The sequence below is a fragment of the Chenopodium quinoa genome, unplaced genomic scaffold, assembly GCF_001683475.1.
Source record: "Chenopodium quinoa cultivar QQ74 unplaced genomic scaffold, ASM168347v1, whole genome shotgun sequence".
In the NCBI taxonomy this organism is placed as follows: Eukaryota; Viridiplantae; Streptophyta; class Magnoliopsida; order Caryophyllales; family Amaranthaceae; genus Chenopodium; species Chenopodium quinoa.
The window spans coordinates 604,754-631,745 of NW_018742556.1; the positions used below are offsets into that span (position 1 = coordinate 604,754).

Consider the following 26,992-nt stretch of genomic DNA (forward strand, 5'->3'; position numbering starts at 1 on the left):
ATCTATTAGTATTATAGCTAATAGCGGCTACCAAAGTCTGATTAATCTTCTTTACTTTTTCCAATTTTATTATTACCTCTAATTGTTTAATAATTTTGGTGGAGAGATAAAATCTTTTCTTTACTATATAAGTAAAAAAAGGATATAATAGAACTTGTTACAAACCTGAAATTTTTATTTCCACACCAAACCTTTCTTTCTGAGGTGTTGAAGTTGAATTTTCCAAGCAAATTTAATGTAATAAATAATAATATCTGTTGTTATCCGCAGTCTAATTTTGAAAGTTGATGAGCATCTTCTCCAGTCTCCACATAAAAATGCTTCTAGACTTGAGGCTACTCGATTTAATTTACAAAAATGATACGACTTATATAAATTGTTTTATTATGATAAGTTGATTGACACACTCGTATAAGAACAGAAATAGAATCGAAATGCTTAGCATCTAGAATAAATATGACCCAAACTGACGTAGTCAGAATTAATGGAGGAAAAGCAAGCGCAATTCCTAATACTAACCAACAGATTTACAAGTGATAAATCTGTAAAAACTCCGAAATTCACTAGAAAAAAGTAAAAACTCTTATGAATATTATTAAAACGTCAAATCTGAATATTAACATCCTAAAGCCCTAATACGAAAATAAAGCCAAAATTAAAATCCTAAAAATGTTTTATACACTATTTTCGAGTCTTAAACAAATTCGGATGGCTTAAAAAACCTGTCTTTCATAAAGCTGTAAGTTGGACTCGTTGACCCATTTCCATTTCCGAAAATATATTTTATCAAGTAATCTGACTTTAAGAGCCGGACTGATAGAAATCATGACCATTAAAAATTAAAATCAAACTTTGCAACGGTGAACTTCTTCGTTGAATTAAGCCCCTAATCTTCCTACGTCACAAACCAAACTGAGCAACATGATCGAGTCCAATTCTACTAGTTACTCATTTGAAGTTTTCGTGTTGAACTTGTCTTGCAAAAGTATTAACATTCACATGAGATAATTCACAATTTATGCACAATTAACACAAGTTCTTCACGTAATATTATTTCTAATAAAGATATATGTGAAGAAAATTTACAATTTTTCTTGAATTGACATGATTATTAGTTTCTAATTTAACCATGTGCAAAATTTTAAAACGCATCTCAAAGGCTCTCAAGTGCAATTACACGAGTGACAAGCCTAAATGCAAAAATTAAAAATTAAAATAAATAAATAAAAACTACAACAACAACACGTATCTTATCTTACTAAGCAATTTCAGACAACCCTTTAGAAGTACTCAACGACTTGTAAATCTCAAAAACAAGCCTAGCTTCAAAATCATCTTGATTCTTATACTTAATCTTAAAATGTTTAGCTTGTGAAATCCTCTTATTCTCAAACTCAACACCTCCATCAATCTGCCCTACTCCGCCGGCTATTTTTAACATCATATTTACGTACCCATTTTTGAACGTATGCCATAGTTTCTTTGGCGTATGAGTAATTGTCTTCCTTAGACTCTTAAACTTTAGCGTCTTTTTAATCCTCCAAAACCTCCTAAAATTTCTGGTAGTAGAGTCGTTTGATCCGCCTTTGATCTTCACTACTTGTATGTTCCTCTTTGTTTCACTAGCTCCATCTAAGAGATTGTACCCATTTTTCTTCCAATAGTTACTCCCATTAAAAGGCCTAGATATTTTCTCCATTTTTTTTTTTTTTTTGTATTTGGAGAATGTGTAAGAATATAAGTTGTATAAATAAGAAAGATAAGGTAAGGTGTTATATAAGCGGCTAATTTATGTGGGTATAAAACTATATAATAAATATAAATGGGTTGTCTGTTGTTTTATATAGTGACGCAAACTCCGCTGAATTGATGTAAATGTAAGGAGCTTGGCTTTAACTGGGTCAATATTATTATTCAAAAAGTCCACAAAGGCCGGTTTGAAAACTCGTGTTTCAATTAGGATTTTGCGTGCCTAACAAATATTTATGCTGCTGAAATTATTATGATTTTGTCAACTTTTTTTGTATACGTGGTTATATACATTTTAGTATTATGAAAGCTCGTTTAGTATGACTAATTAGGTCAATAATTACATTTATCTTGTAGGAATATCATGTGTTAGTTGTGTTTGAATTATTAAACGCTACATCATTTGTTATTTATATTTTTCTAGTGGTTGTTTGATTAGACATAGGGTATTGTACAATATAAATGCTCCATAGAATATAATTTACCAAAAATATCATGGTTTCTTAGTGGATATAAAGGACATAAAAGTAGGAGATGTAGAGGATAATTACTTACGGAGTATTTGAATATAAATGTCTTTTTTTGACACATTTATTTGCGAAAATTTGCTAGGGACCATCTTAGTTTTTTTTTTAAAAAAAAAAAATATATATATATTAAATGACACCTTTAGATGTATATTTGGCGAAAAAGATGATAATAAGCTCTCAAATCATTTTACTACTTCAATTCTAGTAGATGTACTATTATATAAATTGTGTAAAAGTCAACTATAACAATTATTCCGTATATGAGAAAGAAACTTACATTAAGTCGTAGGAGTGGACAATTGAACATGACCATACCATTCAGCTGGAAACTAAATTGAGTAAATGCTAGTTATAATAATCAACAATCAACTTACAAAATGTGCAAATTAAGAGTGAATGATTTAAATTAAATAAAGAAGCGGTATAGAATTCATATTGCTACACTTCCTAGTAAGTTCTCTAGCTTTGATTCCAACCTTAAAGTAAACATGTTAAAATTGGTTAAAGCATCTCTTTGCTGAAAATTTCATCAGACCAAATAACGTCAGCACAATCATCAAAAGAAGATTAATTAAATTAAAGCATAATATTTTCGCATAATCAAATTGACTTAGTGAAACTTTTTTGAGACCAGCAATACGCCAATACGTCATCATGTTCTTAAGAAGCTTTAATTAGCATGAGCTATGTTGTATATACTGCTTAAACATTGCTGGTAATCTGGTGTTACAACAATTGAAGCGATTAACTAGTTAGAGAAGTCATTGAATTGGGTATAAAAATTCAATATCAGAGAAGTGTCAGCAAAAAATATACTAATATTTTAACTTAAAAATGATAAAAATCATTCTCGTAATCTGTAACATGATAACATGGATGATGTGGTGGTATTGTTATAACACGTAATACCAAAAAAATCTTTACAACAATTAGTGCATACGTAATACAACATAATCTTATATATGATTAATGCATAGTTTATAACGTGATAACATGGATGGTTATTGCACAGGAAGTAATTCACATAATTTAAGATGGAAGGGAAAATGTATATGGAATGAACAACACTTTGATGGTGATGATTGACGAATTGGTGATTAGTTGATTACACATTACACTGACTAGTGACTAGGCTAGGCCAATACTCCTAAAGTGAAAGTTGGGCCAATACAAGAAGGTTGGGGCTTGGGCTTTGAATATTAGTCTGGACTTGAAACTTTGTAGTGTATGTTGGCCCAAATAAGCTATTAAACATTTAAACTATTACGGAGTAATCATGTTATGAATAACGGCTAAGTGATGGAGCAATGAATGACCACCTTGGACTTTGGAGCACTAATCAAAAGTCCTTTAAATATTTCCAAACATAACATTTCCAACTCCAATTTTTTTTAATACAATAACTTACAATAAAATAAGTTGATCAATCATACAATTAAATAAATTATGGTTTTCACCAAAAAAAAAAAAAAAAAGTCAAACAACAACTATAATTTATAAAATACTACATAGAATTAAGCTCAAAACTTATACAAAGTGCAAATAACATATTTTTAGGGTGTATTTCATCTATCTAATTTTCCTGTCTAATCTTGATTTGCAATATAATCCCTGTCTAATCTTCTTCAAAAAAAAAAAAACTTTTAGAGTGCATATCATCCAACTAATTTCACTTATCTAAACATGAAAGAATTGTAAACTTATTTAGTTGTAAATTAAATTTAGGGCTTGTTCTGATTTACTGAATTGAGCTGAACTGAACTGAACTGATTGGAGTTGAACTAAACTGAATTGAATTGTTTATGAGAGAAAAAAAATTGAGAACTGAAATGAACTTATTGGAGCTAAACTGAAATTAAAGTGAAGAGAAAAGACCCTTTTTTTTTTTGAAAGAAAGAAGAGAAAAGACCCTTAATTAACCCTTTATGCTTTACTTAAATCAAAACATATTAATTTTAATTTCCTTAAATTTTATTTATTTCAATTATGCGAAAATAAGGTGAATAGACGGAAGGTTAAGAATTACACATTTGTACTAAATATCCGACGAGTCCTTTAAAGTTTAAAGTGAACCAACGCTAGTAATCTAAACAAGGCCCAAAACCCAGTTTTGTGAACACCTAGATTACTGGAGTAATAAAAAGTGGATGTTTCCTATTATTTCGCAGATCTAAAAATAGCAAAAAATCAAACTCTCAATTTCGAAGGCCTTATCCATTCAAATCACAAAGTTACGCTCAACAATCACTGTTCTACACCAATGGCTTTCTCCGACAGAGATAGAAGCAGCATCGATTTTCTTCGTAAGGTTGACCCCGTTGACTCTTTCTGGAATTGGAAACAACATCAACCCAACAAAAACAACAAACTCAGTAAATGGAAGTTTGACGAGAAACGATTCTCTGCTCCCGACCTTTTCGGTACGAATCGCCGGAAAAACGCTGCAACTGATACCTACGTTTTGGGCCCGGGAGCTGGGGCTGGTGTTGGGTGTGGTGTTGGGCTGGGTTTTGGGTTGGTAGGTGGAGCTGGGTTTAATACTGGACTTTGGAATCATCTTCATCTTGCGTTCGGGTTCGGGTTTGGGTGTGGTGTAGGGGTTGGGTTTGGGTATGGGCAAGGGTTCGGGTATGGTTCGAGTTGGAAGTCGATTAAGTCGGATGTACTTGGGTTTGAGGATTAAATGGATCCTAACAACCGGTTGTGCCGTGTGGCATGTACACTTTTAATAATAATACAATTAATGTTAGAAGATAAGTCTAATAAGTGAATGCCAATTATTGATTTGATTACACAATGCTCATATAGGTCCAAACACTTGTGAACTCATATGGCTCTATGTGAGTAATTATTGTATTATTAGTGTAACTCATGGCTATAAATACAATGCCATAGAAGTAAGAATACAATGATAACATACTACAATTTCACTCATCCTCTTTACTTCTTCTCCTTCACTTTCTCCTTTCACTGATTAAAGACTTTCTATCGGTAAACATTTAACACGTTATCAGCACCAGTTTTCAGTCAGGTATATTTATACCTACTTCTAAAAATTTATAACAAATAATACTATCTACTTCTAAATATTTCGAGGAGTATGCTCTATAGTTGCCCATATTTGGGATCCTCTATAACAGAAACTCAAACATTTACTATATATACCTCAAAAACAACGGTGAAAGTTCTCTTACTTGTGAATTTACTACTATCATCTTTTGTTTATTCATGTTGATGTTTCTTTGTTTGATCCATGTTGATATTACATACTCATTTTACGTAAATTTTTATCTTAGTTATTATAATTGCTAAGTAGTAGCTTTGCATGCATATTATTATTAACTAGATTAACAAAAAGATGCAGCCTTTTATACTTATTATTTTTCTTACTTTTACATACTTTTTGTGTTTCTTTCCGTTTTCGAACCCATGATCTTTTATAGATATTAGGGCTCTCGGACCACTATGGCTTGCATTCCCAGTGTGATAACCTTTTACAATTATAAATATATATATATGGACCATAATTTTATGCCAGTACGTTAAACTATTATATGATATTTTTACAGTTGTACAGAACAGTAACGGATAAACCTACCTCTATAAAAGACGGATTTTTCCCCCAATTTCACCACAAATCCCTTATCCCTTCCCACTTTTTATCCAAAAATCACCTAAATAAAAAAATAAAAAAAAATTCACCCCCTTCTTCTCCGATATGTTCCCCGACGACGGCAACCAAAACACCCAAAACACCCACAACTTCACTTTTGAGGAAGATTTAATGAAGATAAAACAATATTTCCTTCTAATTACGGCACTTGTAATTTTATTAGTAGCAATATTAATTTTTGTCATAATGTATAAGTAAAACTCACTTATTTTGTCGTTTTAGTATATTAAAAGCTTGTTTTTGTTTTATTATGTATGCTTGTTGTTATTAATCATCATTGTATAATATTACCGTTATCATTATAATTATTGTTACTACTGTCATTGTTGTCGTTTTGCTGTTTTTTTTGCAACTAACATGATTAATTTTTGTCTAATCATATAATTACTCACAATAATAAACCAAGGGGGAGAAAAGACTATATTATTTATGGTTTATTATTATTAAATTTAATTATCACGTGTCTTATTAACTTAATTATAAATATGGAAGAACTAAACATGTGAGTTGTACATATAATTTGTTATTATAAACTAATTATCACGAAATTTGTTGTAGCTAAAATGGGAGACCTTATGAAAAGACAGTTCAACATCTTAGATTTATCTGGAAAGAAATTTCTGGAATGGAAAGTGGACGCAATGATGAATTTGAAAGCTCAAGGCTTGGAGCACACTGTTAAAGAAAATAAAAGTCCCTCTGGTCAAACAACTGATGCTACCTCTTCTGCAACGACGGTTGAAAAACCTATCACTGAACAAGATAAGGCAAAAGCCTTAGTGTTGTTAAGGCATCATTTACATGAAGGCCTTAAAACTGAGTACATGATGGTTGAAGATCCCAAAGAATTATGGGATTGCCTTAATGAAAGATTTGGACACCACAAAAGGGTGCTCCTTCCTAAGGCATTATTTGACTGGACAAATTTACGGTTCCAGGATTTTAAATCTGTAATTGATTATAATTCAACCATACATGAGATAGTGTCTATATTGAGATACTGTGATCATCCAGTTTCGGATTAACAGATGATTGAAAAAACACTCACCACCTTTCATGCAAGTAACATACTGTTGCAAGAACAGTATCGTGAAAGAGGTTTTAAAAAGTTCAATGAATTAATGAGTGTATTGCTTGTTGCGGAACAAAATAGTGAACTTTTGTTGAGAAATCATAACCTGAGACCAACTGGGTCTTTGGCCACTCATCATGAGGCAAATGCAACAAATTCCTATCCACCCGAGTCAAATGCTACAAGAAGAGGTGGACGTGGAAATTACAATGGCCGTGGAAAAGGCAGTGGAAATTATCGCGAACGAGGCCGAGGACGTGGTAGAAACAATTTTCAAAGAAACAGTAATTTCAAAAATTTTGAAAAACAGAAGGGACAGTCATCTGGAAGCCACAAACAAACTCTTTCAAAAGGAAAAGACACATGTTACAGATGTGGCATGACATGACATTGGGGACGTACTTGTCGTACATCCAAACATTTGGTAGACCTTTACCAGGCTTCTGTAAAAGGCAAAGAGAAAAATGCAGAAGCAAATTATGTTAATGAAGAAAATGCTCCATGTCCTACCCTTGATGTGTCCGATTTCTTCATGGACAATGCTGAAACTGGGAATGATTTCATTCTTGGAGAAAACAACAATGCTTAGGTTCCCCATCTACTAATGTAACATATGCTATGTTTTAATGTATTTTCTTAGTTCCCTGTATTTTAAATTTCTAGTCATGTACTTTAAATCTTTATCATCAATAAAAGTTTGTATGATATTATTCTAAACTAATCTTAAATTTATTTTATGAAGATATGGATCTACCTGAAGTTAGTTCCGAATATCAATGCCTTTTGGACAGTGGAACAACACATACTATCTTAAAAGATAGAAAATATTTTTCACAACTAAAGTTGTTTCAAGCAAATGTAAACACCATTTTCGGGTCAGCTAAATTAATTGAAGGATCTGGAAAGGCTTGTATAATGCTTCCAAATGGAACAAAATTAATAATCAATAATGCTTTATATTCGAGTAAATCTCGAAGAAATCTCATAAGCTTTAAAGATGTACGCCAAAATGGCTATCATCTAGAAACAATGACGACAGATCAAAAAGAGTATATATGCCTCACGGCAGAAAAACATGGCAAGAAACATATATATGAGAAATTGCCAGCATACTTTTCGGGGTTATACCGTATAAACATACGACCCGTGGAAATCAATATGATATCTAACCAGAAGTTAGATGACAAACATTTGATTATTTTATGGCATGATCGTTTGGGACATCCAGCAACTGGGATGATGCAAAGAATAATAGCACATTCAGTTGGACATTCAATAAGAAATGTCAAAATTCCCCGATCAGATGAATTAACATGCTCTGCATGTTCACTTGGCAAATTAATAATAAGGCCATCTATGAACAAAATTGCTACTGAATATCCAAAATTCTTGGAAAGAATTCAGGGAGATATATGTAGGCCAATTAATCCAGCATGTGGACCATTTCGATATTTCATGGTTTTAATTGATGCTTCCACACGATGGTCACATGTCAGTCTGCTTTCAAGCAGAAATGTTGCTTTTGCAAAATTACTTGCCCAAATTATCAAATTAAGAGCACAATTCCCAGATCATACAATAAAGAAAATAAGACTTGACAATGCTGGGGAATTTACATCCCAAACATTTAATGATTATTGTATGTCAATTGGAATTGATGTTGAACACCCATTAGCTCATGTTCATACACAAAATGGTCTAGCTGAATCACTAATTAAGAGATTACAATTGATTGCAAGACCATTATTAATGAGGTCAAGATTGCCATCATCTGCTTGGGGACATGCTATAATACATGCAGCAGCGCTAATTAGATTGAGACCTACAGCTTATCATAAATTTTCACCACTACAACTTGTTTGTGGTCGAGAACCAAGTATCTCACATCTAAAAATCTTTGGTTGTGCTGTATATGTTCCCATTGCTCCACCCCAACGAACACAAATGGGTCCACAAAGAAGGCTGGGAATTTATGTCGGGTTTGAATCCCCCTCTATAATTAAATACCTTGAACCATTGACTGGTGACTTATTTACGGCTAGATTTGCGGACTGTCACTTTAATGAAACAGTATTCCCAGCCTTAGGGGGAGAGAAAGTGGACCCACATAAGAAAGAAATTGAACTCATTTGGAATGCAACACAACTGTTGATGTTAGACCCACGAACAAATATGTGTGAACAAGAAGTTAAGAAAATTGTTCATTTACAAAGTGTTGCAAATCAATTGCCCGATGCATTTGTAGACACAAAGAAGGTGACAAAATCACATATACCAGCAGAAAATTCCCCTGCACGTATTGAAATCCCAACTGGTAATAAGGCTATAGAAAATGAATCTCAGGCACGCAGAAAGCGTGGAAGACCACTTGGTTCAAAAGATTCTAAGCCAAGGAAACTAAAAAGATTGGATGGAATAGAAAATGAGACTAATAATGTTCCCCCGTCAGAAGGTCAAGAAAGACCAAATGTGGATGAAATTAAAGAAAATGATGATAATCCAAAAGGGGACGAACAAGAAGACAACCCTACGGGGAATGAACAAGATGTTCAAAACATCGATAACAATGAAATTTCAATAAATTACGTCTCTACAAAGACTCAGTGGAATAGGAAAGATGTTATCGTTAATGAAACATTTGCAAATTCCATCGCAATCGACATCGTGTCTGATGAAAATGATGTTGAACCAAGAACTGTAGAAGAATGTCGACGTAGGAGTGATTGGCCAAAGTGGAAGGAGGCAATGCTGGCTGAGTTAAAGTCACTTGAAAAACGAGAAGTTTTTGGGAAAATAACCCTTACACCAGCAGGTGTAAAACCCGTTGGATACAAATGGGTATTTGTAAGAAAACGTAACGAGAAAAATGAAATAGTTAGACACAAGGCAAGACTTGTAGCCCAAGGATTTTCTCAAATTCCAGGAATTGATTATGATGAAACATATTCTCCAGTGGTTGATGCAACTACATTAAGATTTCTGGTAAGTTTGACAGTCACAAAAGGACTGCAAATGCGATTAATGGATGTAGTGACTGCGTATTTGTATGGGTCACTCGATACGAACATTTACATGAAAGTCCCCGAAGGACTAAAACTACCAGAAAACCACAAGCCTAGACAACTGCTTTCCATAAAACTAAAAAGGTCACTTTATGGATTGAAACAATATGGAAGGATGTGGTACAACCGTCTGAGTGAATACCTTATGAGAGAAGGATTCAAAAACAACCAAGTTAGTCCCTGTGTTTTCATAAAGCGATCACAATCAGGATTCGCTATCATTGCAGTTTATGTTGATGATTTAAATATCATCGGAACCCCAAATGAACTCGAGAAACTGCAAAATACTTGATGAAAGAATTTGAGATGAAAGACCTTGGGAAAACTAAATTTTGCCTTGGACTACAAATTGAGCACTTGAGTCATGGAATTTTTGTCCATCAATCAAACTATACAGAAAGAGTTTTGAAACGTTTCTTCATGGACAAAGCAACCCCAACCAACTTCCCAATGGTTGTTCGTTCTTTGAATATGAAAAATGATCCATTTAGACCCCGAGAAGAAAATGAAGAGATTCTGGGTCCAGAATTACCATACTTAAGTGCAATTGGAGCCTTAATGTACTTAGCTAACAATACTAGACCCGACATAGCTTTCTCTGTGAATTTGTTAGCCAGGCACAACAATGCACCAACATATAGGCATTGGAAGGGAGTTCGACACTTACTCCGGTACCTACGAGGGACACAAGACCTTGGTTTATATTACCAACCAAAACAAGATGCTGCTCTCATTGGGTATGCAGACGCTGGATACTTATCAGATCCTCAAAATGCCAAGTCACAAAATGGATATGTATTCACTTATGGCGGCACTGCAATATAATGGAAATCAACAAAGCAGACATTGACCGCGACATCATCAAATCATGCAGAGTTGATAGCCCTCTATGAAGCAGGACGGGAATGTGTGTGGCTGAGGTCGATGATCAGTAATATCCAAAAGGAGTGTGGAATGAACGCAATAACAGAAGACCCAACCATCATCTTTGAAGACAATACGGCATGTATCGCTCAAGTAACTGAAGGATATATTAAAGGAGATAAAACGAAACATATTGCCCCAAAACTGTTCTTCACACATGATCTGCAAAAGGACGAGGAAATAAATATCCAGCAAATTCAGTCTTGTGAAAATCTTGCCGACCTTTTCACCAAATCACTTCCTTCGAAGAAATTTGAACAGTTAGTTCACAAAATCGGAATGCGACATCTTCGTGAACTATGCTGAGATCAGGGGGAGTATTATATGTACTGCACTCTTTTTCCCTTCGATCAGGTTTTTATCCCACCGGGTTTTTCCTGACAAGGTTTTTAACGAGGCAGTATACCAAAGCATATAATACAATAATATTGGTGTACTCTTTTGGCTATGGGTCTAATCCCATAAAGTTTTACCTAACAAGATTTTTAGTGGCATTCAAGGGGGAGTGTTAGAAGATAAGTCTAATAAGTGAATGCCAATTATTGATTTGATTACACAATGCTCATATAGGTCCAAACACTTGTGAACTCATATGGCTCTATGTGAGTAATTATTGTATTATTAGTGTAACTCATGGCTATAAATACAATGTCATAGAAGTAAGAATACAATGATAACATACTACAATTTCACTCATCCTCTTTACTTCTTCTCCTTCACTTTCTCCTTTCACTGATTAAAGACTTTCTATCTTAACAAGTAACAATTTGTTTGGTTTTCTATTCATTTCCAATTCCTTTTGATTTTGGTAAGTGCAAATGTTTGAAAAATTTACTGTCTAACTCATGAATATAAACACTTGAACAAAATCTCTAATAACTTTATTCAACAAAAGGTATTTTTCTTTTCTAATACTTTTTCAATGAGCTCACCAACGCTACACATCATTAACATGCCCAACCTACCACTAAGTATATATCAATTATGCAAATAATTAAGGACTTGTCAACAAATCAACTTCTAGCAACACGAAGAATCCATCTAAAAAAAAGAGAGCACGAAGAATAGGAATCGTTTGAAATAAAATCATACAAAGTATAGCACGTGGAGTAAAATTAAAGTAAAATTTCTTAAAATTTTGTTTTTATTTCTCTTTTGGGACTAATACCATAACACAATGAAGCAATATTAGCTTTACAAATAAGAGGGAGAAACATTAAAAACTCGACCCAACGTGTGAATGAGCATCATATAAAAAGATCTACCATAACCGACCCCTTGCGCATACCCAAACCCGGCCCCAACACCGCAACCAAACTCAACTCCAAAAGCCGGGCGAAGGTGGTTCCACTGCCCATTAGAATAACCAAATCCATCTATCAACCCAAACCCAAGCCCAACACCACACCCGGCACCGGCCCCAAATCCCGGGCCCAATTTGGACAAATCCATTGTGTCAAATCTCTGACAGTTGGTGCTTAACCATAATTTAGGATTCTTGTTCTTCTTGGGTTGTTTCCAGTTCCAAGGAGATTCATCTTTGTCAAGGAAGTTAATTCTTCCTTTCTTGGAATTCATGGTGATTTGGAATTTGAATATAAAAGGGTGATTAGAGGTTAATTGTAATTAGAGTTTTTTGCTTAAGGGTTGCCTTAGTAATGCCTGCTATAGTGCTATGTATAGATCTGATTAGTGAGTAAAGTCCATGTTGACCATAAAGTAATACAGTACATTGTTTAATGATTAATAATTATGGTTCCACTTCCACCCTCCCTTTTATTAAATAAATCTTGTATTAGCTTAACATGGACATGCCTTTTGGACCTTAAGTTATTCATTAAACTAGAGTATACCTGCATTAATCTTTTAACAAATGAAGATTGAGGAGATGGTAGAGTTAAGTTTGGACCGTTCACAAGATTCTAAACCTCTAGTTGGCTTTCAGTGTATTCATACCAATCATACAAACTTATATGACTTCACGTATAGAACTTCCAATATAAGCACGTTGCAAATAATAAAGGAGTTGTCAGCAAATCAACAATTAGTAGCACGAAGTATCCGTCAAAAGAAAAAAAAAAAAAAAAAAAAAAAAGAGAGACAATTGTTTGACATTAAAATCATACGTAGTACGAAGTATAACATATAGAGTATAATGCAACCAACGTTAAATGATTTATTTGACAAAGGCACAAGTACAATTTTCCGAAATTTGATTTCAATTTTCTTTTGGGACTAGTACCACAAGTTCTAATACGGTAATACCACTGCACAATGGTGCATTGTTAGCCTTACAAAACGAGGGGGAAACTGGAAACATTAAGAAGTGTGAATCAAACCTTCCATCCAAATACCACCCGAAGCACTGTAGCATAAAAACATCTACCATAACCGACCCCTTGCCCACACCCAAACCCGGCCCCAACACCGCAACCAAACCCTAATCCAAAAAAGGGGCTAAGGTGATTCCACTGCCCATTAGAATACCCAAACCCACCTAACAACCCAAACCCAACCCCAACACCACACCCGACACCAGCCCCGAAACCCGGGCGCAATTTGGACATATCTATTGTGGCTAATCTCTGGCAGTTAGTGCTTAACCAATTTTTAGGATTCTTGTTTTTCTTGGGTTGTTTCCAGTTCCAAGGAGATTCATCTTTGTCAAGGAACTTGATTCTTCGTTTCTTAAAATCCATTTAATTTTGAGATTTGAATAGACAAAGGGGATTAGAGGTTAATTGTAATTAGAGTTTTTTTGTTTAAGCGTTGCCTCAGTATTGCCTGCTACAGTGCTATATATAGATCTAAGTCCATGTTGACCATATAATAATACATTTTTTTTTTGTTTTTTTTTTTTTTTTTTTTGGCAGCAGTCTAAACAAGTGGATTATCTTTCCGTGCTTGTAAAAAAGTTAATAATTATGATTCCAACATCCCTTTTCTTAAATAAATCTTGTATTATTCTTAATTAAAAAAAAAAAAAATCTTGTATTAGCTTATCACGAACGTGCCCTTAAAGTTACTTATTTGAATTAGAGTGTACCCGTATTAATCATTAACAAATAAAGGTTGAGGATATGGTTGTAACTTGTAAGTACTTACAAGTTACAACCATCTAGTTGGCCTTCTAGTCCGAAGTTGGACAAAAAAAAAAACCAGTACTTGTAATTTGTAAAGCATAATATTGGCGATTTGGCGGTACTGGTACTGCAACTTCAACAAGGTAGTCATACAAAATTATATGACTTGACCTATAGAACTTCCAATATGAACACTAATTAAAGGAAGATTACTTAAACAAGCCTTAGTTCTTAGAATACAGTCATACACTAAGGAAGATCTTAGACGTGCAACACTAATCGATTCCAGCACAAATAAAGGAGCACTAAAGTCAGTCTTTAATCTGACTGGCAAAGAAAATCTATACAAGTTACTCGTAGTCAGTGGCGGAGCCACGGTGGGTTCAAGTGGGTTCATTGAACCCACTGATTTTTTGAAAAAAATTAAAAACTTTTTTTTTTTTAAAAAAAAAAAATCAAAATAGGTTTAAATAGAATATTTGTGTATTATATGGCAACAAGTAAAGTTGTAGCCCAGTGGTTATTTTTACCTCTCATCATACAATGATACAAGAGTTTGTGGGTTCAGGGTTCGAAACCCATAACTCACACTTTTATTTTTTCATTTTGTTTCCTTTCATCCTGCTTCCCCTAATCCCCTGCTTCCAGCTTTCCTCTTCCTCATTCCCCCAAATTGCAAAACCCTAACTTCTTCCTCCTTCTCTTAATCTCTTCCCGTTCTTCCTCCTTGGCTCCTTCTCTTCCCGTTCTTCCTCCTTGGCTCCTTCTCTTCCCGGCGCACGGGCGCAGCACCGCAGAAGTCCGCAGCAGCCACTCAGGCACTCAGCCAGCACCGCAGCACGGCAGGTCGGCAGTAGGCCAGTAGTCACTAGTCAGCCCACTTTGCCGGTTTCCTTTAAGGCTTTAATTGTATGTCGTCTTCTATCTAGTTCTATCTGGCCTTCTGGGTTAATAATATATAAAGTTTTTGGTTTCATGATTTTTGTAGATAATTACGTGAATACGTGGTGTTTGAATGTGTGAATGTGTGATGAACTTTAGCTATCAATTTTGGGTTTTTGGGTGACTACTGTCTATTGAAAAAATGGTTGAAATTGGGGTCTTGGGGAAGGAAGTATCTGATTTTCATTTACTGATTTAGGGTTTGTAGATTGTAGAAGTAGTTCATTTGTTGAATTGTTGTCTGTTGACTTGAATTAGTGTAATTTGTATAGCCTGTACTTGAATTGTTGTTTGTTGAATACTTGAATTGTTGCCTGTTGAAGTGTTGAATGTTGATTGTCGGTTGAAGTGTTGATTGTCTATTGTTTTAGAGTGTTTATCAATGATTCAATGGAGGTTGTTTTAGAATGTACTACATTGTTCTCATGTTCTGTAATTAGTGTAATCTGTACATTGTTCTTGACTTCTTGTCATGGGTTATCATCGATTTATTGCAGAAGTCGATTAGAAGGGGATAATCAGTGCTCGGTGCTCCACTGCTCCGTCATCCACTCATCCATATTTCGTGGCTCTGTAGGTGAATAACTGAATTTTTACTTCTTAATTTCATATATTTTACATACTATTTGTTTTGATCTTGAATGAATGAATTCTTGATAATAAATTATGATGTATTGATTTTTATTATCTAAAAAAAAATCTGAAAAAAATTGTATGCAATTGCAAAGATATTCTTCTTCTTAGTTTGCTGTATTGTTGTATGCCTCTATTGCCGTATTGCCGTATGCAAAGATATTCTTCTTCTTGAATCTTGATAAATTATGATGTATTGATTTTTATTATCTAAAAAAAATCTGAAAAAATAATTTTATAGTGATTGTGTGAACTTCTGTATTGCAGTATTGCCGTATTGGTGAGTGGTTTGCTTATTGATATTTTTTGGTTTATTTCTTTCTCGTATCCATTCTTTCCAGTTTCCAGTTAGCCTATTGTTGCTGTATTGTTGCATGTTGCTGTTAATTGGCGAGTGGTTTGCCGTATTGTTGCTGTTAGCCACTTAGCCTATCATTGAAACTGGTGAAATTCGTTGAGTTACTTTTGGTCTTTACATAATTGTATTCAAATATGCAATTCGTACATAATTGTATGCAAATATGCAATTCATTCAATTGTAAATTATGATTCTGAACTTTCGAAATTTCGAACCCCCTATTTGGAAATCCTGGAGACGCCACTGCTCGTAGTGATATAAATGTCTAGCACTGCTGTCTGCTCATCCAACTTTCGCCATTATCCTAGTGACTGAATGCATTTACACGAAGCGAATAGAATTATAGAAGCTGCTTACTGCTATGGACATTTAGGCAGCATGACCGAAAACGTTGATCAAGATTAGAATATATAGCAAACTCAGTATCACTTTGACCAAATTCAGGACTGATCAAAGTTGAGTTGAAACCAACAAGCAGAGGGGGACCTTCCACCGGGGCTTGGCCCCCCGTAAATTATTGTAATTAATTAGTTGATGAACTAAAATAACATATTTACTTATAAAATATTGGGACATAGTGATTAGTTTTGAGGAAGAGGTTATATATTAAAATTCTGGTCCCTATAATGTTTTCAGCCAAGGTTCGCCACCAGCAACAACCTACACTGGCTAAGAAAAACCCTCTTTACTTTTAGAGCTCAGGCCTTCAAGTTATCTTTTGATCCCCGACATTGAGAACCTAATGCAATTCCACATACACCCAACTTGACAAACATCACTTATCCTCAATTGCACTCATATTGTGTAATTAATACATCAATAATTCCAACACCACCTGTTTGGGTCCAATTTAGTCCAATTGGGCCTAGACATTAAATGATCCAATTAAAAGCCCAAGGTCAAGATTCAACTCTCCAATTGTGCTACAGTCAAGACCAGTCCACAAGGCAAGTCAACTGGGCCAAAGCCCACATTCTCCATATATGCAAAGGTATAAAAGCCATCAATATTACATTTGTACAGACATTCACACAAAGCCTCAAGCAATTAATTCTCTTGCATAGCTTTATCTCTCTACACACTGTACTGACTTTAGCATCAGAGGGGCCTTCCTCGGCAACACCCCCGAGGCTAGTTTACGTGTGTTTGCTGTGCAGGAAACCTTCGCCCCAACATCACTTGGACCTAATCCAGTCTTCACCACTTCATCGGACCTTCAGCAAGGTCCCATTGTTTTCACCCGAAACAATTTGGCGCCGTCTCTGGGGAAGACTTTCAAAAATCTTTAAGCCAAATCTTTAATCAAAATCATCTTGCAATCATCTTAGTAGCAATGGCTAAGAACCGCAAGAGCAAAAGCCTCCGTCAAGGAGCAGGCGAAAGGCCTAAAACTCCTACACCATCACCCTCACCGGACCGGAACTCTCCCAAGGGTGCCAGTTCGGGGGGAGGATCATACAGGGAGGATTCCCTTTCTCCCGTAATTCACAACTCTCATCATAGGCCGAGTCCCTCTCGGTCTAACAGAGGTCAGTCCGATCATAGGACTCATTCAGTGCCCTAAAGCTAACCATCGACCATCCGCTCTCATTCCCACACTCATCCGAGGACCCCTTTGACGGGGCCCAGCTCGGAGGAGGTGGCGAAAACGCTGGCAGTGGTCATGGAGGTAATGAGGGCACAAAATATGCCTCCACCTCACGATCGAACTCCTCCGCATACCCGGCATCAGCGGAGGAAGCTAGACCGCGATGGGGAGAAACCTCCCTCCTTCCGGGAACTGGAAAAGTGGGAAGAGGATACCTGGAGAACTGAAAGAGAGAGGAAAAAGAACCCTCAATTTTTCAGAGGATCCTCAACCTCTCGACCAGAAACGCATAAGAGCAGCAGCTCAGCTTCTCGGCCAGAATCTGCTCGCCGAGAGCAACCTGAGACTGTTCGCCGAAGCGTACTCGACCGACTCGGCGGCAAGGAGCCGAGCGTGCACAGCCGCCTCTCGTTCCCTGTAGCCGAGGCCCAGACTTCCCAGCCAGGGACGAAAACCACTCCTACCTCTCTAAGAGGGCGGAGCGCGGTCCCTTCAGCCAGGAACAAAGGCAAGGCCGTTATGCTACCTACCAGTTCCCCATTCGAGCAATGGATACTGGAAGAGCACGTGCCCACGATTAAAATACCGTCGCACATCACATATGATGGGACTTCGGATCCGAAGGACCACATTGCCTCTTATGAGGCTCTTATGCATCTTTGCCTCAGGTCCGAAGCGACTTGGTGCAAATATTTTCCAACCACTCTCAAGGGGGTCGCGCAAGCGTGGATCTCCAAGGGAGTGAAACAAGGCTCTATAACAGTGTGGGATGACCTGTCCACCAAGTTTAAGAGTAAGTTCTCCACGGCAAATCGCCGAGAGAAGACTACTGCAGAACTCATGGGTCTGCAACAAGGAGAGGCTGAAAGCCTCCGAAACTATCTGACCCGTTTCAGCAACGAGTTGTCCAGCATTTCTCAGCTGGACCAAGGGCTAGCAGTTTTCGCCCTTCAGCACGGCCTCAGAGCAGGGCAGTTCTCCGACTTCATGGTCATGAATTCACCCAAGACCTTGGAGGAGGCGCTGAATGCCTCGGATAAGTTCATCCGAGCTGAAGAGTGGAACAAAACAAAAACCCAACCTCAATCTGGGGGAGGGAAGCAAAAACAAACACCCTCGTCTGAAGGTCAAGGCCAGAGGACAAAGGGAAAGGCTAAGGCCTCGGAACAATCTTCGGCCAACGAGCCGAAGAAGGAAAAATCTGCCCCATACACAGGCAGATATGAATCCTACACTCCACTCTCTCTTCCACGCGCCAAAATTTACAGCATGACAAAGGAGGAGCAGAGTTACTGAAAGCCGAGACCACTCCCAGAGTGGTATCAGCGAAAAAATAAAAGTCAGTGGTGCGAGTTCCATGAATCACCGGGACATAACACCGAGAAATGTATCCAGCTGAAGGACCAGATCGAGGACATGGTCCGGAAGGGATACTTGAAAAGATACATCGCGGATTATCGCGAGAAAAAAGAGGCCGAGAAGTCAGCAAAGGACTCTCGGCAGGACCTTGACTTCCCCCGGAAGAACAACAAAAGTGCGGAGGGAAAATTCTCTCCAATCAATGTCATATCGGGAGGAATATGTTCTCGGAGGGAACACAAGCGGCACCTTAGGGCTCTGACCCACCAGGTGAACAACGTTGACATTCAGCCTCCCCAGTCGCCGGTGCCGAACATGACGTTCACAGTCGCCGACTGCCGGGGGGTAACGTTCCCTCACGAGGACCCGTTGGTGATCATCGCCACGGTGGCCAACCACGACGTCAGCAAAGTTCTTATTGACGGCGGCAGCGGAGCAAACATTCTGTTCCGAAAGGCCTACAATCAAATCAAGGTGAAGCCCAAGCACCTTACGCCGGTACCATATCCAGTATCCGGATTTAACGGGGCTTCAACTTACCCAGATGGTAAGGTGACACTTCCTGTCATCATCGGTTGCGATGAGGCAACCAGGAACGTCATGACCGAATTTTTGGTCATTGACGCTCCTTCAGTGTACAACGTGTTTTTGAGGAGACCCATAATTCACGAGATCCAAGGGGTCGTCTCAACTTATCATCAGCTGATGATTTACGTCTCAGACGTCGGCTTCCCCGAAAGGATCCAGGGCAGCCAAAAGGACGCCCGAAGGTGCAACTACCTCAAGCCATCCACTAGTCGCCCAGATAACGACGACAAGGATGAGGAGGAGAAAGAAAAAGAGCCCAGCAAGGGAAAAGGCTAGCTCTTCATCTGAGCCGAAAGACTTAGAGAGCCAGCCGAAGAACAAAAAGTCTGGGACGCCTGCTGACATAGACAGCAGACCAGATTGTGAAGAGTCCAGTCCATTAGCAATGGACATGGACCAGCAGACTGAAACGGTCGAGTTGGCCGAAGGAGACGCTGAGAAATGTGTAACAATCGGGATGGATCTTGATCCGAACACCCGTTGTGAACTCATTCAACTCCTTCGGGACAACAGAGATGTGTTTGCTTTCTCGACAGCTGATTTGCCCGGGATAAGTCCAAACCTCATCTCCCATAAGCTTAACGTTGACCCAACGTGTCGGCCAATTAAGCAAAAGAAGCGGAATTACTCCGCAAATAAGAACCGAGACATCGCAGCCGAGGTCAAAAAGTTGCTGGAGGCAGGCTTCATCGAGCCTTGTCAATATCCAGAATGGCTGGCAAATGTGGTGATGGTTCAGAAGGCCAATGGTACCTGGAGAATGTGTGTTGACTTCACGGACCTAAATAACGCTTGTACGAAGGATTTATATCCCTTGTCGAGGATCGATCAGCTAGTCGACTCGACGAGTGGCCATGCCTTGCTTAGTTTCATGGACGCATTCTTGGGATATCATCAGATCTTCATGCACCATAATGATCGAGCAAAGACGACATTCGTCACGAACGTCGGGGTGTACAATTATAAAATGATGCCCTTCGGATTGAAAAATGCGGGGGCAACCTATCAAAGGCTGGTGGATCAAGTTTTTGCCGATCAAAAAGGCCGAAACATGGAAGTCTATGTTGACGATTCAATCGTCAAAAGCAAAAAATCTGAGGACCATGTTAAGGACCTGGCTGAAACCTTCGCCACCTTAAGAAAGCACTAAATGAAGCTGAATCCGAAGAAGTGTGTCTTCGGCGTGAAGTCAGGGAAATTCCTTGGGTTCATGGTTAGCAAGAGGGGGATTGATGCCAATCCCTCCAAAGTCAAAGCAGCGCTTGATCTTCCTGAGCCGAGAACAAAGCGGGATGTTCAGCGGTTCACAGGAATAATGGCAGCCCTCTCGAGGTTCATTTCCAGAGCTTCGGATAAGGGGTTACCTTTCTTCAAAGCCCTGAAACTCTCGAAAATAAAAGAGCTCGTTTGGGAAGAAGAGCAAAAAGAAGCCTTCAAGCAGCTTCGGGAGCATCTTGCTCAACTCCCAACGCTGGCTAGCCCAGCAGAGGGAGAAACCTTGAATTTGTATGTGGCTGTTAACCCAGCCACCATCAGTGCAGTGCTGCTGAAGGAAGAAAACAAAATTCAGCAACCGATCTACTTCGTCATCCACACTCTGACGGATGCCGAGACTCGCTACCCTCTACTCGAGAAAGTTGCTTTTGCAGTAGTGGTAGCTGCTCGGAAGCTGAGGCCCTATTTTGATTGCGATCAGATAGTGGTCTTAACTGATCAGACGCTGGAAAAAGTTCTCGGCAAAGTTGAAAAATCTGGTAGGCTGGCCAAGTGGGCTTTTGAGCTCACCGAATTCAGCATCAGCTACCAGCCAAGGGCTTCCATCAAGGCTCAAGCTCTAGCGGATTTCTTGGCCGAATGCTCATACCAAGAGACGCTGGACAATGAAAGGAAAGTCTGGACCGTGTTTACGGATGGATCCTCCACCGTAAATAGATCGGGGGCAGGGGTAGTGATAACCTCTCCCGAAGGCAAATCCTTTGAGTATGCACTAAAATTTTCTTTTAAGGCTTCGAACAACGAAGCTGAATATGAGGCAGCAATTGCTGGCCTGGAATTGTGCATCTCTCTGGAAGCCGAGCATGTCTGCTTGAAAACAAACTCTCAGCTAGTTGCATATCAGATCAGTGGCAGCTACGAGGCCAAAGAGCCCTCCATGATAGCCTATCTTGCCAAGATCAAATCAGTCATTGCAAAGCTGAGAACTTTTGAGGTTCAGCTGATCCCAAGGGGTCAGAATACTCAAGTCGATGCACTCTCCAAACTTGCCAGTTCAACTCTCATTGAGCTGAACAGATCTGTATATGTGGAAGTGCGTCGAGAAAGAAGTGTCGACGAAGCACCTGAAGTGTGTTGCGCTGACCCAGAGCCCAGCTGGATGGACCCCATCCTAGCTTTCAAGCTTCGGGGAGAAATTCCCAAAGACAGAATTTTGGCCTCCAAGCTAAAGAGAACCAGCTCAAGGTTCATTGTCTTCAGAGGGGAGCTTCTGAAAAAGTCCTTCTCAGCCCCATTGCTGAAATGCGTGGGACCAACAGATGCAGATTATATCCTTCGGGAGATTCACCTCGGCATCTGCGGGAACCACATCGGGGGAAGGACCTTAGCCCACAAGGCATTGAGGGCCGGATATTACTAGCCCACCATGATCTCAGATGCTAAGGAGCTGGTCCGGAAATGCGAAAAATGTCAAAAATTCGCACCAGTTATCCATCAGCCAGCTATGGATCTTCAGCCGATCCTCAATCCGCTCCCGTTTTCCCAATGGGGACTGGATATACTCGGACCATTTCCAGATGCTACATACCAGAAAAAATGGCTGATAGTCGGTGTCGATTATTTCAGTAAATGGATCGAGGCCGAAGCAACCTCGAACATTACAGAGCAAACTGTCAGAAAGTTTATCTGGCAGAATATCATCACTCGTTTCGGCATCCCGAAAGTATTTTTCTTCGATCATGGGAGGCAATTCGATAACTTGTCGCTGAAGCGGTATACCGATAAGTTCGGTATCAAACTGGCATATTCAGCGGTATGCCACCCGCAAAGTAACGGACAAGCCGAAGCTGCAAATAAACAGATCCTGAACGCCCTCAAAAAGAGGGTGGAAGATCAAAAGTCCAAGTGGTTGGAGGAGCTCCCAGGAACCCTCTGGTCCCTTCGGACAACTGAAAAAGAGGCAACGGGCTATTCATCTTTTGAACTGGTGTATGGTGCCAAAGCCGTTCTTCCAAGGGAAATCGGCTCTGAGAGTTTACGAGTGCACCATTTCTCGGCTGAGAATGAGCAACTGATGAAGGAATCACTCGATTTCCTCGACGAAGTAAGAGACTCAGCCCGAGACAGAATGACCGCTTATAAGCAGAGAATCAGCAAATTTTACAACCGAAGGGTCCATGCAAGACCTCTCAAAATTGGAGACCTTGTCCTTCGGAATGCTGTTGCGGTTCAGAAAGGCCGAATCCATGGGAAACTCTCAGCTGAATGGGAGGGACCCTACGAAATCTGTGATGAGCTTCAGCCAGGGACATACCGACTTCAGCAGTTGGACGGAACTGAGTTGAAAAATCACTGGAATGCTGATGTACTGAAGAAATATCATGTGTAAACCCTTCGGGGCAGAACAATCTTTGTAAGTACATTTTGAATTAATGAAAGGCCTTAGAGCCACCATTTATATAAGTATTTGCAACTTTTTATTCTTTTAAAGTTTTCTTTATTCTATCTACTCTTTAAGGGTTTTTATTCAGCCTCGTCTGAAACCTTCACCTCCGGGTAACTGGGTTTCAGATTGCTGACAAACTCGTCTTTTTAAAGAACACTGGTCTTTCAGCTGAAGTCAAACTTCAGTAAGACTTGTTCTCCAAAGACATGAGTCCATGGACAGTTTTGGGATATTGCCTTAACTGAGCCTTGTATCCCAGAAAGCCATTATCCGAAGCATTGCCTTCAGTTGGCCCTGTGTTTCGGATATCCATTTTTAAAAAGATAGACAGAAAATCAAGGATAACAGCAACTGTTGGAAATTTTTATTCAGCCTCGTCTGAAACCTTCGCCTCCGGGTAACTGGGTTTCAGATTGCTGACAAACTCGTCTTTTTAAAGAACACTAGTCTTTCAGCTGAAGTCAAAATTCAGTAAGACTCGTTCTCCAAAGACATGAGTCCATGGACAGTTCTGGGATATTGCCTTAACTGAGCCTTGTATCCCAGAAAGCCATTATCCGAAGCATTGCCTTCAGTTGGCCCTGTGTTTCGGATATCCATTTTTAAAAGATAGACAGAAAATCAAGGATAACAGCAACTGTTGGAAATTTTTTATTCAGCCTCGTCTGAAACCTTCGCCTCCGGGTAACTAGGTTTCAGATTGCTGACAAACTCGTCTTTTTAAAGAACACTGGTCTTTCAGCTGAAGTCAAACTTCAGTAAGACTTGTTCTCCAAAGACATGATTCCATGGATAGTTCTGGGATATTGCCTTAACTGAGCCTTGTATCCCAGAGAGCCATTATCCGAAGCATTGCCTTCAGTTGGCCCTGTGTTTCGGATACCCATTTTTAAAAGATAGAGAAACAAAACCCAACTCAGCAATCCAAAGACTTGAGCCTTCGGATTTTTAGGGGGGCAAGAGGCACTATCAGTGCAGGTTTATGTTCAGCAGAATTCTTCAAGCCGAAAGCTTTGCACTTGCGAAAATTTCAAAGTTCAGAAATAGCAAAGCATTCAAAATAAGACAAAGCAGTTGAAGAAAAGAACATCAGATTAATGATTCATGCTCAGAAAGTGACCTACAAGTTCAAATAAATTAGAGACTATATCGGCAGCTGCCCACAAGCGGAAAATAACAGCTGCCGAAATACGTACAGAAACAAAAATAAATTGTTTGTACATCAAGGCAAGCTGAAGCAAAAAGATAAGGCAAAAAGAGATTCAGAAAGCGACGAGTCTGAAGTTAAGCGCATGTTGATCCGCAAGATTCTGAAGACGACTGCCCGATTTCCTATGCTTCAATTGGATGATCAGGCTGATCAGTCGGGCCAAGCCCCGGGGCAGTCTCAGTTCTAGAAGCAGAGGAGGCAGGTTAGGCCTTTGCCTGAGCTTCAGCAGCTCGCTGTTCAGCCTCCAACTCCTGCCGCTCAACTTCCTCCTCGGCTTGTTCAGCCTGAAGGATCTCATGCTCGGTAGGAGTGGCATACAGCATGTGCGGATCTTCGGGGTCCTGAGCCCAAAGCGCACACTTGGACCAATCCAGCGAAGGCTCAGCATGGAGAGCATACCTCCGAGCCACCTTAAACCCATTTATGTAGCCCATCTCATACTCTTCTTGGGTGTAGAGGCGGACTTGGAGTAAGGCTTCAGCGTCAGCTAACTTCTTTTGACTCTCCTCCAAATCCTTTTTAGATTTTTCCAACTCTTCTGAGAGTTTGGAGGAAGAAGTCTTCTGCTCATTAAGCTCCAGCTGGACGTTGGAAGCTTCGGTATTGGCCTGGGTCAGCTCATCTCCCTTGACTCTCAGCTGATCCTCCAACTCCTTCAACTTCTAGTCCTGGCTCTCAGCAGCGGCTTGGGCAGCAGAAAGGTGAACATCCCTAGCCTGTAGAGCCTCTTCAGCAGCCATCCTGCTGGCTTCAAGAGCTTCCAGCTTCTGCTGCACTTCAGCTTGTGCAGCAGCCCCTTCTTGAATTCGGCTCTCGATGGCAATTTTAAATTTGGAGATGTCCACTCCCATTTTCTCCTGAAGGAATTTCTCCCCTTCCATCAGCGGGGGAAAAACTTCCTTCTCCATAGCCGAGCAGAAGGTCTGAATGGCTTCAGCAACCCTCTTTTCATATTCTTCGCTCTGCTGCTGTTTCAGCTCAGCAAGCTTCGCCTCCTCCCGGGCAATCTTTGCATCCTCCCAGGCATGCTCCAGCTTGTCTTGGAGGGTGTCAATCAACTATACAGTAAGAGTCTGATTGTGCACAACCTGTTTTCAGGGGCACATAAGTTGAAATAAGTAAAGTAATAAAAAAGGAAAGAGCCAGAAAGGAGAAGAAGAGCTGAATGAAAGCAAAGCAACTAAAGGGTTAAGTACCTGCATCACCAAACGCTGGTTATCTCTTGCAGGGTCAGGGACCCTTCGGCTGGATTCTCCCATCCCAGCCGTGACCTTCAGCGACCACACCTTTGCTCGGTCCACTTCGGACATGCTAGTTAAGTCGCCGAAGTAGCCTGCAACCCCTTCACGGTTCTGGCGCCAAATTCTTTCCCAAACAGGTTCTGGGATTGTGATGCGGGGGGCCGAGAAACCCAAATCTCCAGAGCTCAGCGTCTAGAATGAGGGGAAGGAAGAGGAGGGAACTTCCTGAATCTTCTCAGGCTCAGCATGACCTTCTCCTTCGGCGGACCCTAGTTGGTCTCCACCAGGGTCAGCAGCAACGACCTTCTCTGCTTCCTCCCCCAGATCAGGTTGACGAAGAAAAGCGTCAACCTCCCTATCAATATCATCTAAGAAGCCTTCAGCAATCGGCTTCTCAGATTCTTCAGCAGAGCGTCCCTGAACCCCCCCTTCGGATCAGGAGTTCTTTGGTCCACCTCCATCTCTTGAGTTTCGGGAGGTGGAGGGGGGGTTTGAGGACGCGGAGCTTCCGACGGAGGGGGAGCCCTCGGCGAGCGTCTACCTTCATCAGGCTCCCGTATGAGGATGCCCCCGGTAGGCCTCATCCCCGTCTGAAACTGACGAGGCCCCAGCAAGGCTAACCTCCTCCTCCTCTTTGCTAAGGGTTGCTCGTCTATTTCTTCAGATTCTGACGAAGATGGATCCTCAGAACGAGCAGGTGTCTTTCCTTCTCTTCTTTCGCTCCCTTCCTCAGACTGCAGAAAGGGGGGGCAGTAAAGTGTGAGTAAAAAAAAAATGAACTGAAGAGCTAAACTGAAGAGATAAAAGCAAGGAAGGAGATTCACCTGCATCATCAGCAGTTGGTTAGACCTGGCTGGGTCTGGAACTAATCTGCTGGATTCGCCCATCCTAGCAGTGACCTTCAGCGACCAGATCCTTGCCCTATCTACTTCGGACATGCCAGCAAAATCGCCGAAGTAGGCTGCAGCACCTTCTCAGTTTTGGCCCCATATGAAGTCCTAGATGTGATCTGGAATTGGCATTCGGGGGGGCCGAGAAACCCATTTCTCTAGACTGCAGCGTCTGGAAGGAAGGGAAGGATGACGATGGAGCTTCTTGAGTCTTAGATGGCTCGGCATCCTCCTTCTTCTCAGCAGAGTCAATTATTATGACTTCTGCTTCTTCTTCAGGTGTGAGGACGAAAGCATCAACCTCTCTTGCAATGTCAGCTGTGAAACCCTCAGCATTGGGCATCACAGCATCCTCAGTTCTGTGCTCAACAGCACTCTCTTGAACCTCCTCTTGGACCCCTCCCTTAGGTTTGGGAGTTTTCTGATCCA

General features: G+C 39.7%; 3 protein-coding genes and 1 long non-coding RNA gene across 4 annotated transcripts; 2 read left to right on the forward strand and 2 right to left on the reverse strand.

The window, feature by feature from the left end:
- Positions 1–1,258: 1,258 nt before the first annotated feature.
- On the reverse strand, positions 1,259–1,699 carry LOC110720301. The gene has a single exon (XM_021899303.1). It carries the CDS (start codon positions 1,697–1,699, stop codon positions 1,259–1,261), a length of 441 nt encoding a protein of 146 aa, XP_021754995.1.
- A 4,816-nt stretch (positions 1,700–6,515) lies between these two features.
- On the forward strand, positions 6,516–6,977 carry LOC110720303. The gene has a single exon (XM_021899304.1). It carries the CDS (start codon positions 6,516–6,518, stop codon positions 6,975–6,977), a length of 462 nt encoding a protein of 153 aa, XP_021754996.1.
- Positions 6,978–14,660: 7,683 nt separating this feature from the next.
- On the forward strand, positions 14,661–15,612 carry LOC110720356. Its single transcript, XR_002511322.1, has 2 exons — positions 14,661–15,002; positions 15,533–15,612. It is a non-coding gene; the product is annotated as an uncharacterized LOC110720356 (long non-coding RNA).
- A 9,023-nt stretch (positions 15,613–24,635) lies between these two features.
- On the reverse strand, positions 24,636–25,742 carry LOC110720304 (immunoglobulin G-binding protein H-like). Its single transcript, XM_021899305.1, has 3 exons — positions 25,629–25,742; positions 25,329–25,490; positions 24,636–25,013 (listed from the first exon to the last, which is right to left on the reverse strand). Exons 1-3 carry the CDS (start codon positions 25,740–25,742, stop codon positions 24,636–24,638), a joined length of 654 nt encoding a protein of 217 aa, XP_021754997.1.
- Between the last annotated feature and the right edge of the window lie 1,250 nt (positions 25,743–26,992).